The following is a 14,497-nucleotide window of genomic DNA, read 5'->3' on the forward strand; positions in this document are numbered from 1 at the left end:
TGACGAAATTAGAAAAGAATAATTAAGTAATTCATAAAAGTAATACATATAGTCCATTTAATATTCTGTAATTTTAACAGAAGTAAAATATAGAATTAATTGGGCAGGCTTCGTAAAGAAGTAAACATCGTTTTCTCACTCAACTGGACCGAGTATTGATCTTAAATGGAGTCTATAATTATTATTTTATATGGGATTATTATTATTATTATTATTATTATTATTATTATTATTATTATTATTATTATTATTATTATTATTATTATTATTATTATTATTATTATAGCCTGGATGGGATGCCTCCAGCCACCACAAGGGTTTCTCCAGTAATGTAGGAAGCATCATCAGAAGCCAAAAAAACAGCAGCAGCAGCAATCTCTTCAGGGGCACCAAGCCTCTTCAGTTGACTACTATCCAGAACTATTTTCATCTGCAACATATTCAACTCATCACCAATCATCTCATCTCATCATATATATTACGTTGAATTACTTACTATCATTTATAATTGTATTTTGTTTTCATCCTAACCAATATTAACTTATTCTCCTCAAATTTTGTTAATCAAACTAACTATAGTAGTGTCAATAATGTGGTTTAGATTATTAGACTTTAGAGTTATGTTGGCAAAACTAATTCAGTTATTAGAAAAATATCAACTATTCAGTAAATAAAACTCCAGACAAACCTAATAAGATCATTGAGAAAATTATAATGTTGTAAAATACTTCAGCTACAAAATGATAGTTTTTCTTTTTTTTTGTTTTGAACAAGTTAATGTTATAGTTATTTATAAAAATGATGTTAAATTTAGTTTGAGAAGCAATCTTACAAAATCTAATTTTCATTCCAATAACAACATATCTTTCTACTAATACAAAACACTTACTACTTGTTTCTACTTACAACAGTGTCACTTTTTGTAATTATCTCGCCGAAGCGAGTCGGCACTACTCCAGAAGCAACACAATTTACTCGCACTTCTGGGCCTAGTTCTGAAGCAAGAGCCTACAAACGCAAACATTGTTAGTTACGTCAAGCCCAGCTCCCAAGAATAGAATAGAAATTTTTACAAAAAATACTAGATTTTAAGTAGAAGTTTACAATTTTACTGTCACACGACAAAAATTACATTTATAATGCCTCTTTTTTTTTTTTTTTTTTTTTTTTTTTATACCGTAACATAAAAAAAAAAAAAAAAAACGAAAGTCTTTATCTTCCATACTCACAGACAGAACCACCTTAGCAACACGAGAACAGCTAGAAAAAAACTATTAATTTCGGCGAAGTGAAGCAGAAACACTAAATCCATTAATACTGGAGCTGTTATAGTTTTTATAATGTTGTTTTTGGGTTGTTCCACTATTGTTTCGTATGTTTAATAAATGTTGGTTTCAAATTACACAGGTTAAACCAACCACTGAATATTTGTTTAAGTTAACCAGACTGAAAGAATCATATACAATAATAGTTTTACCTCCCATTAAAATTGTGAAATCTTAAAGATAAAGAAAAACGATGGAAATTGGCTGGGAAAAGAAACAACATAACAAATGCAACAAAATAAGGGAGCCAGGGCACAACAAGAGAACATACAGGAGAAGACATCAAAAATGAAAAGAAACAGAACAACTAAAAAATAATAGTAGAACAACATAATAAAAACTAAACATATATTGGAATATAGGATACTGAAGAAAATAACTTACATACAAGTTTCATTATTTTCTTATTACTATTAAAAATAGAGAAGTACAATAATATTTAGATAAATGTGATAAAGAAATAAAAGAAAAAAACATTAAAATAACCTTAAAACAATAACAAAATAAATCAATAACTGATAGGATAAGTGGGAGAAAGAGGGTGGGCTTGCAAGCTCTTCACCTCTCTCACACACAAACAACCACACTCTTATCTTTCTCAAATCTTCTTCCTCCTTCACATACTCTTTTTTATTATTATTTTTTTTAAGTTACCTACTACAAAAGGAGAGGGTTAGATTTTATTTGAGTAATGTTGTAGACAATTGGGAAAAAAAAGGGAAAAAAAAAAATAAAGAAGAATATGAATAGGAGAGGGAAGAAGAAGATGAGCATGAGAGAGATAGAGCTCAAATACAATAATAAATAAATAAGGGATAGTTACATGATGCACAATTTTTTGTAAAACAATTACATTTTTACGCTAATAGATTTTTTTTACATTTTACGATTTTCTATAAAAATAACACGAAAACAACAAGAAAGCTATATAAAAATAACATAAAAATAACATCTAAATAATATTAAACTAACAACAAAAAATTACATGCAGATAACAAAAAATCAACAGCAAATTTACAAGAGTACAACATAAAAAGACCGTATTTACTGTAAATAAAATAAAAAAATCGTAAAAATATTTAAAATTCTGTGAAATCGTATTTTTATAATTTTTTTGTTATTTTTGTGTATTTTTGAAATAATTTCAATAAATAATTTGTGTATTTTGTTATTTGCTCAATGGGTTGCCAAAATTTAAAAAAAAAATGATAAAATTAGGCCGGAACATAAAAACCGCTAAACCGTGGGAACCGCCTAACCCATTAGAATCCGTCCGCATGGAAACCGCCCATTAAAAAACCGCAAAAATTGGGTTGGGTTGAGTTTTAACCCGTTGATTGGCGGGCGGGTATGGGTTCGCCTAAAAGGAGCGGGTCCAACCCGTACCCGTTATTTATTATTATTATATATATATTTTAAAAAAATTTATTCCTAAGGCTGCCTAAAAGAAAAACAAAAAAAAAAACCTAAAACTAATTGTCGCACTATGTGTGAAAGTAAATAACTGTCTTATAGTTATTTAGATGGTGGCTTTAACTTGTGACTGTAAACCAAACCAAAGCTTCAATTTTGGTGATAATATAGTATACCACAGGTTGTATTGGTATGGGGGAAGGGAGGGAGATATTTTTTTGCTGAGTAAAATTTACATATGTTGTTTAAGCAAAAAGTGGAGTCTATACTTGTGGCAATATACTTTTGAAGTTTTGATTTTTAAGCAACCCAAACCGCCCAAAAAACCGCCCTCTAAAAAACCGCCCAACCCAAACTTTTATTGGGCAGGTATGGGTTGTGATTTTAAAAAACCGCCAAATAAAAAAACCGCCAAACCGCCCAAAAATCGCCCAACCCAACCCATGTGCAGGCCTAATAAAAATAAATATTTTAAGAAAAAAAACAAAAACTGTCACAAAAGTAACACGAGCCATCAAATAAAAAATTTTCAAATTTTTATACACATGTGTAAACACATAAAAATTTCAAACTTTTATATATAAAAAATGTGGGCTGTTGAGTGTTGACCAAAAGTAAAAAGAAAATAGCATACAATATTAAAAAGAAACAGCAATAACATAATTTTTCTTTCTTACAACAGTAAAATTAAAATAAAATGGAAAAAATAATATGAAATGTAAATTTTTCTTATAATATCATTTTTTTATATCCATTAATTAAAAATAATTTAATATTATATTTTATTAAAATATACTCATTTTTTTGTGTGAGTTGCCTAATATAACCTCACTCTCTACTTAAGTCTACTATATAATTTACATTAACCTAAGAGATCTAATGAGAACACCATCCATAAAAGTGAGTTTATCTTAAAAAAATATAAAAATAGAGGTAAAAATTAAAACAAGTAAAATAAAGTAGGTATGCAATTTAATTTCTTCAATTTACCTTTGTAAGCCCAAGTAGAGTTGTCTTAGTCACTCCGTACATAGCCCATGAAATTGGCTGTACATAGGCAGTTATAGAAGAAATGAAAATAATTGAGCCATTCTTCATGTACGGAACAGCCTCCTATAAAATTAAATTAAGAATGTGTTTGGTTTGAAGAAATGATTAAATAAAAATAAGATAAAATTTAATAAATATGCATAAAATAATAATAATAATAATATATTCTTATGCAATTTAATTTATTTATCATATACCTGCATAAGAAGAATAGGAGCTTTGATATTTACTTCCCACATCTTGTCAAGAATGGATTCTTGGGTTCCCATAACCGTGGCTATGCTTTTGCCAGCCATTGGATTGACAGCAGCATTTGAAACAATTACATCTATCTTTCCAAATTTCTGCATCAAATTATTTATTATTAATTTATTTTGAGTTACATATATAAATAAAACATGTCGATTCATTATTAATCTAACCACATTATGAAACACTATATGGATCATGTAATTCATCACCAATTAATTTATTGAATAATAAAATGACCTCGAGTGTCTTGTGTATGAGGTCTTTCCTATGTTGGGCATTAGAGACATGACAAACGAGCCCCAACACTTGGATTCCTTGACCTTTAAGCTTTTGGGTTGCTTCATCAACATTTTCCTAATAAAGTATTCGTGTTTAATTAAACAAAAGATATAATATTCATTTCAATCTAATTTCAATGGCATTGGCATGAATAGATCATTATAATGATTAATAAATAGTTAAACCTGGTTGCGGGAGGAGACGACAACAGAGGCACCTTCCAAGCCAAGACGGTGAGCAATGCTGTAGCCTATGCCCTGAGTGGAACCAGTCACAATGGCCACTTTTCCTTCAAATCTCTTGCCCCTTATCATTTTCTTAACAATTAATTAGTAGACTTAATCACCTTCCTCACTCTCCTTCTTAATAGAAATTAGTATATAATGTATAAATTATGCTTGCTTACCAATCTATATATGTATATATATAATCTAGGATTGACAAGTTCATTTTCATTTCATAAAATATAAATAAGCATTTACTACTCTAAAATAATAAAAATTACAAGAATAAGTCAACAATAACCGCACGCGAGTTAGCTATATTTTCTAGTTACTATATAAGAGACATAGGCTTAAGTTAAAGAAGAAAGGTTTATACTTTATAGTTTTTCGAATACGCAAATAAACTGTACAAACTAGGCGCCGCGCACAACACTATACCCCATATAAAATATAGTTTAAATTTTGTTGTGGTACGATTGCAGTTTCTATTTTTGCTAAATTATATTATGCCGTGTGATTTGTAATTCAAACCGTATCGCACTATATATTACAAATTTATCAATTTTTATTTTTTTTTATATAAGAATAAACATATAATATATGTGTATACTATTTTATTTTTTTAGAGACAATTCAATATAATAACTTGAAAATTATTATATATGTTATGATGTTAAAATTTTAATAAAAAATTTATTTCGTATTGTTAAAGTTTTATTATAGTTTGATTTTTAAATTTTCATTATAAAGTTTGATGATGATAATAGTGTAAACCGCTCAAACCGTACCATACCATATCGTATTCGCGATGTAATTTTTGTAGTTTTAAGATCTCGGTTGCAATTAGAGAAATTACAAAAACTGCATATGCGGTTTGATTTGAAAAAAAAAACTACAACCCGCACCACCTACACTACGAACACCCATACTAATTACAACTTTCTATTGCAATATCTTAATCAATCTCCGTAATTGAAAACACATGCCGACAGATTTGTTTTATAATTTTTTATAGTGTATTCGTTATATTTACAATATTATCTTTATAAATACTTAAAAAGTTCTGATAACTTACTGTGTCGAAAATAAATTTATAATTTTTCGAATATGTATAGTAAATTAGAATATTAGAAACTCTAGTTGTCGATAATAAAGCATTCACAATTTTTTAAAAATTTAGAAACTTAATAGTATAGCTATAATGAAGCTATAAAAAAAATTAAATAAAAATATATTTTAATATGTCTATTTAGATGCAATAGTTATTCAAGAGGTTGAAACATAAAATTGAGGGTAGCCTCTATAAGTTAAATACAGTGGAGTAAAGAATTTTAAAGAATATCCGAAGAGACCAAATGCATATTATTTATATATATATATATATATATATGGGTGACTATTTAATGGTTACATTTTTATTGTAATCATATAGTTACATTTTTCCTTTAACCTGTAATAGCAGGTTATTAATAGGTAGACTTTCCTTTTTTAAATTTAATTAATTATAATTAACTATTTTCTTAAAATAATTAATTAAATAGTAGACATTCCTTTTTTAGAATTATTTAATTATAATTAATTATTTTCTTAAAATAATTAATTAAATATTTAACAAGACCTCTTTTAGCAATTAATGTTTATATTTAAATCCTTACTTGAATTATTTTAATAATTAAGCCATTTAATTATAATATTTACAATAAAATTCATTTATTTTTACAAAAATTAAACTTCTTTTGACACAAATTAAAATTCTCTTCTTATAATAAATTTTTAAATAATTAATTATTTTTAAGTAATATTTAATTATTTTGTTACAATTATATGAACTAAGTATGAGGCCTCAAGCTAATCAATCAATAACAAGTGCAGCTATTTTTTTTTTCTAAAAAATCCTTCAACTTATTTCATTTTTTACTTTTTAAATATTTGAATAAAAAATTAAATAATTAAGTGTAATAATTTAAAATTAAGATTACAAGTATAATAAAATTTAAATTATGAAATTGTATGTGTATAATTTTAAATTATAAAAAGTTTTGCTATAAAATTTTAAATAATTTAAGTATAAAAAAATAAATTGCTAAAAAATCTTTATATAGTAATAAATTGCAAAAAATTAATTAATAATTATAATTAATTTAATTTTAAAATATAATTAATCTTAATTAAAGTTTTATAAGTAAATAAATGATTAGGTTACTTTCAAGTTACACGTTATTTATTATTTATTTTTATTTAATTTCCAAATTAATCACAACCATTTAATAGTAATCCAATGGCTTAAAAAAATATAACTATGATGATTACAATAAAAATGCAACCATTGATAGAGGTACTACAACTAGACTATTAATGCTACTAGCTAGGGGCATTCAACTCAATTCACAGTTCCGTGAACTCAATGTAATTGACAAATAATCTCCTCGTGTTAATTAATTTGCTTTGTTGTTATTATTAATGCTATTATGATTATTATTACTACGAAATATAGGAGGTTTGGGAGCCTTAATTAGGGAAAATTAAGATTAGGCATTTTATTAAAAGAGAACAAAAAATTAAAAATTAATACTTTATAAATTTAATTTATAAGAAGCTCTTAATAATCATATTTTCACATGTGATTTCTGGCCAAATTTATTAATGTGGAGACTTAATTATTATGTTTGGTTTGTGAGTTATTTTCTGAATCTCATCTTCATCTCTTCTTTATCTGCATATTTTCTAGAAAGGTGATTACTTATTTCTTGGTTTGGCCATTTAGATTGGCTGGCCAAGAAGTAAGTAATCATCGGCAGTTAGTCTTGGTGAGTGGCTTAGCAACCCGGTTGAGCAGGCAAATGGATTGTCTGTGAAAGTCCTAATTACTACAAATTTTAATTGATTAATCTCATCAGATTATCCTAAGATCTAAACAGAAAGTAAATCAAAGAACACAGAATTTACAAGCTTCCTCTGTATTGGAAACGCATTCCAACCGAGTAGTGCTTGGGTTCCCTTGAACCGGGTAAAGTAACATCCACTATAAAATCAATTCAATTACAAATTCCAGTTCTGATTCTTCAAATCAAACAATGTAATCGAAATTGACTTTTATACAATGTTACCTAACACTTGAAGACTCTCAAGTTTTGAGATCTAAACTCATTTAGATCTCTGTACACAAGAACACTTAGCATTCACACAGTTGAACCACCTTCAGCACAGTAATCTGAACTCTCTTCAGATCAGGCAGATTCAATCTCCATCTTCAACCTCAGGAAGACCACATGAATTTCTATCTACAAAAACACGAAACAAACAAAGGAATATGTTGCCCTAGCAGAGCAAGAATCAAGAAGATGATTCTAACCGAAGAGAGTTAGTTAGCAAAACAGACACAACAGAATATATATCCTGAAGATAATAAAAACTGACTAACTAACCAACCAGCTAAGTACAACTGGCATATTCTAACAAACACGAGAAAGCTGACATGGTACTAAGATAGATTTAGCGAGATCAGATGCAACTAACCACAGAAAAGATGTTAGAAAAACAAATTTTGAAGCAGAAAAACTGAACAAGAGTATTTACCTAATTTGCTACACAAAAACATGACACTTACAAGCTGCTTCGTTATCATCGACAGTTATTGTATTAATTTGTTGTCTATTTCATATGGTGCACCTGCAATAATTGTATTTTTGAAGGAGCATGTTGCTAAGTAAGTAGATTAAACTTTGTTTCAAGGCTAGAGTTCAATTTTGTAACTTTGTCGAAGTTTACATCTACAGGGAAAAAATGTAATGGCTATTTTAAATAATAGTCTTTGATTCGTTCGGGTTGCTGTTTAGTAATGTGTGTTGTTTAGTGGTTGTTAAATTTTTTATTTTTTCTTCCTTGTTTCAATATATATAACAAAAATAATAAAAAAATATTATGACATATATTTTGAGGTGCGATAATAATACAAAAAGTTGAAATAGTAGAAGATTGATGGTAGATTCTAAGTTAAATACAATGGGGTAAAGAATTTAAAAAATATATATATATCTGAAGAGACCAAATGCATATTTTTCTTTTAAAAACTTAAGGATCATTAATTTAAAATGAGTATTGTTATGGAGTACTATAAGTGGTACTCTATGATTGGTAAATAAAATTCCTTAAAAGTTATTTTTTTAAGTTATATAAGACCCACAACTTAATTATACTAATAGCGGCATAACACTAAAAAAAAATATTAGACACCACTGGTTATTGATGTCCTTTAGCAATTCTCATTTAAAATAGAAGGTAAAATTTCTGTTCCAAACTTTTAGAGGTACTAGAGTACTAGTGCTACTAGGGCATTCAACTCGAAGAGTATTGTGAACTCAATGTAATTGACAGATAATCTCCTCATGTTAATTACTTAAGTTAGTTTGTTGTTATTATTAATATTAATTATTAGGGAATTTTATAAAAATGTCCATTTTTTTGTCATTTTTATATTTTTGTGGGTTAATTGCGATAATTTTATTTTACTTGTAATTAACCTTCAAAACTCAAATTTTAGCAGGAAAACCCCCAAAACCAACATACTGTTAGGAAAAATTCAGGTTTATTTGATTTAGAAATTTTAGTACAACTTGGTAAAATAGAAGCTAATTGAGAGACAATCTTATTGCTAGGGTGACCCAAACTTTAGTGCCACTTACAAAAAGTAGTACGAACAGTAGTATGACATTGAACAGTTTTGTAACTGATCACTAGCTGAATTACAATTGAACCATCTAGACTCAGTGTGACTAGTAACTGGGAAAGTACTGTTTGAGCTAGACAAAAGAGAATAGAGCCCATCCTTAAGCTGTCCTTCCAGAAGGAACTAACTTGTTGTCTCATCCTTAATAAGATAATTATTGACATGAAATTCAACAAAAACATCATTATCGACAGTGAGCTTAGAAATACTAATTAAACTCTTTTTAATATTAGGAACACAAAGAACATTATGAAGATTAACAGTTCTTAAGTGATGATGAGAAGATAGAGAAGTAGAACCAGTATGAGTAATAGGAATAAGCTCATCATTGGCTACCATAAACTTGTCTGAACCATGATAGTCATTCTGTAGAGTGAGATTGTTGAAATCAGTTGTGATATGATATGTAGCTCCGCTATCAGCATACCAGGCAGGGTCAGCTACAGTTTCTGGAGAAGCAAAAAGAGCAGCCTTGGTGCTACTATCACCATTTGTGGACTGAGAAGGAGGAGGTTGAGGAGTGAGAACCTTGACTCCATTTTCGTCAGTTTTCTCAACACTGCGAGATGGTTGAGGAGTTGTGCCAAACACATAGCCTTCAAGATCATAACCACAGATATCTGAAACGAGTTGAGCGCGCCAGGAGATGTGTAGTTAACACGATCCAGCTTGACAGAGACTACTGAGTTGAGAGTAGAGGCAAACGGAGACATGGAGACGCGTGAACCTCCGGCAGAGGAGGAAGACGAAGCAGAGACTGGAGCAGAGGCAGAGAAAGAGGAAGCATTGGTGGCCATGGATGATTGGAATCTAACGGTCTAACAAACTCTTAATAGAAACTCTAACTTTCTAACTAACTTTGGCTCTGACAGTTAGAGGTTGAATCGTCTTCTAACGATTTCTCAACATTTTTAAATATTATTCAAATTACAAAATTATTCATCTTTTTTGTCATTCAATATATTTCCGAGTGTTATTGGCGCATTGAGATCATTTGAAGTAAAAAAAAAAAAACACTAAAAATTATGAAATTAGAAATGAAAAATAAAGTAATTCAAGCGTAGAAGTAACACATATAGTCTATTTAATATTCTATAATTTTAACAGAAGTATAAACTGAGTAGGCTTTATAAAGAAGTAAACATTGTTTTCTCACTCAACTGGATCGAGTATTGATCTTAAGTGGAGCCTATAATTATTATTTTATACGGGATTATTATTATTATTATTTTTTTATATGGGATTATTATTATTATTATTATTATTATTATTATTAGAGTCTGGATGGGATGCCTCCAGCCACCACAAGGGTTTCTCCAGTAATGTAGGAAGCATCATCAGAAGCCAAAAAAACAGCAGCAGCAGCAATCTCTTCAGGGGTACCAAGCCTCTTCAGTTTACTACTATCCAGAACTATTTTCATCTGCAACATATTCAACTCATCACCAATCATCTCATCTCATAATATATATATTACGTTGAATTACTTACTACCATTTATAATTGTATTTTGTTTTCATCCTAACCAATATTAACTAGAGTAGTGTCAATAATGTGGTTTAGATTATTAGACTTTAGAGTATGTTGGCAAAACTAATTCAATTATTAGAAAAATATCAACTATTCAGTAAATAAAACTCCAGACAAACCTAATAAGATCATTGAGAACATTATAATGTGGTAAAATACTTCAGCTACAAAATGATAGTTTTTTTTTTCTTTTGAACAAGTTAATGTTATAGTTATTTAAAAAAATGATGTTAAATTTATTTTGAGAAGCAATCTTACAAAATCTAATTTTCATTCCAATAAGAGCATATCTTTCTACTAATACAAAACACTTACTACTTGTTTCTACTTACCAAAGTTTCACTTGTTGTAATTATCTCGCTAAAGCGAGTCGGCACAACTCCAGAAGCAACACAATTTACTCGCACTTCTGGGCCTAGTTCAAAAGCAAGAGCCTGCAAACCCAAACATGCATAGTTAGTTACGTCAAGCCCATACCCAAGCCCTACCCCAAAAATATGATATGAGGTCTATCAAAAAGGAAATTACACTACATACTTTTTTTTAACTTGATGCTTTTAATATATACTCTCTTTCAAAATATATTATGTTTCCTTATTTTTTCAATTATTTTACTAATTTTACCTCTACCACTTCACGATAGTTTTTATTCTTCTCTAATTAAAATTTTACCTCAACTTTTTCACAAACTTACACACTCATTTACAAAGAACACAAATCTATTATGTTTGAAATTATGTCTTAATTATGTGATTGTATAAAGATAATTTGGGTACAATACTCATAAAAAGAGGTATATTTAAATAAAATTTTATTTGAGGGTGAATTTAATTAATGTATAAAAAAAGAGAGTATTTTTCAACTTCTCCCTCTACCAAATTGACCTTAGTAAGCCCAAGTAGAGTTGTCTTAGTCACTCCGTACATAGCCCCTGATATTGGTTGTACGTAGGCAGATATAGAGGAAATGAAAATAATTGAACCTTTCTTCATGTGCGGAGCAGCCTCCTATAAAATTAAATTAAGAATGTATTTAGTTTGGAGAAATGATTAAATAAAAATAAGATAAAATTTAATAAATATGCATAAAACAATAATAATATTTTCATATGCAATTTGATTTATTTCTTTATTAGGTACCTTCATAAGAAGAATGGGAGCTTTGATATTTACTTCCCACATCTTGTCAAGAATAGACTCTTGGGTTCCCATAATCGTGGTTATGCGTTTGCCAGTTATTGGATTGACAGCAACACTTGAAACAATCACATCTATCTTTCCAAATTTCTGCATGAAATAATTTATTATTAATTTAATTTGAGTTACATATATAAACAAAATATGTCAATTCATTATTAATCTAATTACATTATGAAACACTATATGGATCATGTAATTCATCACCAATTAATTTATTAAATAATAAAATGACCTCGAGTGTCTTGTGTATGAGATCTTTCCTTTGTTGGGCATTAGAGACATGACAAACAAGCCCCAACACTTGGATTCCTTGACTTTTAAGCTTTTGGGTTGCTTCATCAACATTTTTCTAGTAAAGGATTCGTGTTTAATCAAACAAAAGATATAAGATACACTTGAAATGAATTCTATAATTTCTATGACATGAATAGATCATAATAATAATAATTAATAAATAGTTAACCTGGTTGCGGGAGGAGATGACAACAGAGGCACCTTCCAAGCCAAGGCGGTGAGCAATGCTGTAGCCAATGCCCTGAGTGGAACCAGTCACAATGGCCACTTTTCCTTCGAATCTCTTGCTCCTTATCATTTTCTTAACAATTAATTAGTAGACTTACCTTCACTTTCCTTCTTAATACATATTAATTTAAATTATGCTTTATTATTTCCTTGGCCAATTAAATACTTATTATATAGAAGAAAGGGAGGCATAAGTCAAAGGAGGTCAAAGGATTAAAAAGGAAAAATTGGGAAAGTGTTATAGTTCCGTAAATTAACCCCTAGTTCGACATTTAGGTGGGCTAACTTTGTTTTTTTTGTGTTTTTTTTTATTTTTTTTTAGAGATTTTGCGGTTAAATCATCTTATTACTTTATTTGCACTTAATCATCTAAGTTTAAATTTTAACGGTAAAACTCTCCAAATTACTTAACAATTTGTAAATTTAAGGTGTCATCCATTTTTTACAGTTGACTGCCAACATAGACTGATTATGTGTACACTCTTATATATATGATACGTTTGTATTAGTACACATAATATTATTATTTAAAAAATATAAAAAAATGTATAATATTTTTATTTTTTATTTTTTATTTTTATAATTTTAAATGAATTTTGAAAATAATAATATTCGATATACCAATATAAACGTACCACGTGTACAAAAGTATGCACATAAGCCGTTCATGGTGACAGTCAACCGGATGATACTTTAAATTTGTAAGTGACACGATAGTTGAGAGGATTTAGTCGAGAAAAAACTCTTTCTTTTTTTAAGAAAATTTCAAATATTTAGCATCGGAAATAAAATTTAAATATTTTATTGTACGTGTAATTATTTTATTATTCGTGTGGTAAATAATTATTTAAACATTATTTTTAACACTATAAATTATTTATAAATTTTTGAAAATTTACATGTGATTTTCAATAACTAAAATATATACAATTATAAAAAAATTAGATTGAAAAACTCTCCTAAATACAAAAATAGATATAAAACCTACTAAAATACCCCTTTAAAAAATGTATATACAGTATATATACTACACTTTTTTTTTTAAAAAAAAAAAAAAATAAGATTACTACTTCCAATCTCCTATTAAAATCTCTTAATCAATATCTATGTCTAATAATACATGCCGAAATATTTTTTTCAAATTTGTTTTCATACCCATGTTCGTCATAATTACAACATCATCCGTGTAAATTTTTAATTTTTTTTTTTTTCAAATTTGTTTTCATGAAGTGGTTTTGGCTACCACTATTTGGAAGTTATAAGGAAAATTTCAACTGAAAATGGTAGAAGTTTTTTCTCTACGTCATTGTTAAACGAAAAAATTTAATAATTATAATTTTATTAATAAAATTATTATTATTATTATTATTATTATTATTATTATTATTATTATTATTATTATTATTATTATTTTAGTATATGAATATTTCTTTCAGTTAAAATTTAAAGGAAATATTTGATTATTAAAATAATAATAATAATAAGATAATGGAATGAGTAAGTTACAAAAAAGAGAGTAAAACAGAGCAAAAAAATTTGAGCAAAGAAAGAAAAAAAATGTATTATTCAAAGTTATTAAGGAGATATTTTCTCTACCTCCACCACTTTTACGTAAGAGTAAAACAGAGTAAAAAAATTTGAGAAAAGAAAGAAAAAAAAATGTATTATTCAAAGTCATTCTTCAAGCTCTACAAGAGTAAGTGAAGATCCATAAATGGATTTACTTTTTTTTTCTTCTTAGTTATTTTTATTTTTGTTTATTAGCAAAGAGTCATTCCAATCTCCTTTGATTTACTAGACTTCAGAAAATAAATTAATGTGATATATAATCAAAGGGGAAAGGAAGAGACTAATATTCTCATGTGTCGATTTCATCGTAGATTTTTATATTTCTCTTCGATTCATTAGACTTTAGAAAATAAGTAGATATGTGATATATAATCGAAGAGAATAATATAAATTTTTATGGCGTTATAC

At 27.9% G+C, this 14,497-nt stretch overlaps 2 protein-coding genes across 4 annotated transcripts; both read right to left on the reverse strand.

Moving 5' to 3' along the window:
• On the reverse strand, nucleotides 1-4,709 carry LOC115707385 (tropinone reductase-like 3). 2 transcript variants are annotated; one of them, XM_030635336.2, is made up of 6 exons: nucleotides 4,505-4,707; nucleotides 4,278-4,394; nucleotides 3,986-4,132; nucleotides 3,729-3,851; nucleotides 907-1,008; nucleotides 1-430 (listed from the first exon to the last, which is right to left on the reverse strand). In XM_030635336.2, exons 1-6 carry the CDS (start codon nucleotides 4,631-4,633, stop codon nucleotides 281-283), a joined length of 768 nt encoding a protein of 255 aa, XP_030491196.1. In that variant the 5' UTR covers nucleotides 4,634-4,707; the 3' UTR covers nucleotides 1-280. The 2 variants fall into 2 exon arrangements, with proteins under 2 accessions (XP_030491196.1, XP_030491198.1); XM_030635338.2 differs by having other exon boundaries at nucleotides 196-430; nucleotides 890-1,008; nucleotides 4,505-4,709.
• A 5,810-nt stretch (nucleotides 4,710-10,519) lies between these two features.
• On the reverse strand, nucleotides 10,520-12,644 carry LOC115707388 (tropinone reductase-like 3). 2 transcript variants are annotated; one of them, XM_061116961.1, is made up of 6 exons: nucleotides 12,462-12,605; nucleotides 12,231-12,347; nucleotides 11,939-12,085; nucleotides 11,684-11,806; nucleotides 11,132-11,233; nucleotides 10,520-10,692 (listed from the first exon to the last, which is right to left on the reverse strand). In XM_061116961.1, exons 1-6 carry the CDS (start codon nucleotides 12,588-12,590, stop codon nucleotides 10,543-10,545), a joined length of 768 nt encoding a protein of 255 aa, XP_060972944.1. In that variant the 5' UTR covers nucleotides 12,591-12,605; the 3' UTR covers nucleotides 10,520-10,542. The 2 variants fall into 2 exon arrangements, with proteins under 2 accessions (XP_060972944.1, XP_060972941.1); XM_061116958.1 differs by having other exon boundaries at nucleotides 10,564-10,692; nucleotides 11,115-11,233; nucleotides 12,462-12,644.
• Between the last annotated feature and the right edge of the window lie 1,853 nt (nucleotides 12,645-14,497).

Source organism: Cannabis sativa, chromosome 1 (assembly GCF_029168945.1).
Source record: "Cannabis sativa cultivar Pink pepper isolate KNU-18-1 chromosome 1, ASM2916894v1, whole genome shotgun sequence".
Lineage (NCBI taxonomy): Eukaryota > Viridiplantae > Streptophyta > Magnoliopsida > Rosales > Cannabaceae > Cannabis > Cannabis sativa.

Bases quoted from the DNA above. Each gene is read 5' to 3' on its own strand.
- LOC115707388 (XM_061116961.1), bottom strand. From the start codon at position 12,590: ATGATAAGGAGCAAGAGATTCGAAGGAAAAGTGGCCATTGTGACTGGT. The intron at 12,348-12,461 runs GTTAACTATTTA...ATCCTTTACTAG, and splicing joins TCATCTCCTCCCGCAACCAG to AAAAATGTTGATGAAGCAAC. The intron at 11,234-11,683 runs GTCAATTTGGTA...TTGGGTTTGCAG, and splicing joins CTCTACTTGGGCTTACTAAG to GCTCTTGCTTTTGAACTAGG.
- LOC115707385 (XM_030635336.2), bottom strand. From the start codon at position 4,633: ATGATAAGGGGCAAGAGATTTGAAGGAAAAGTGGCCATTGTGACTGGT. The intron at 4,133-4,277 runs GTCATTTTATTA...AATTTGATGCAG, and splicing joins TCATACACAAGACACTCGAG to AAATTTGGAAAGATAGATGT. The intron at 3,852-3,985 runs GTATATGATAAA...TTAATTTTATAG, and splicing joins CTCCTATTCTTCTTATGCAG to GAGGCTGTTCCGTACATGAA.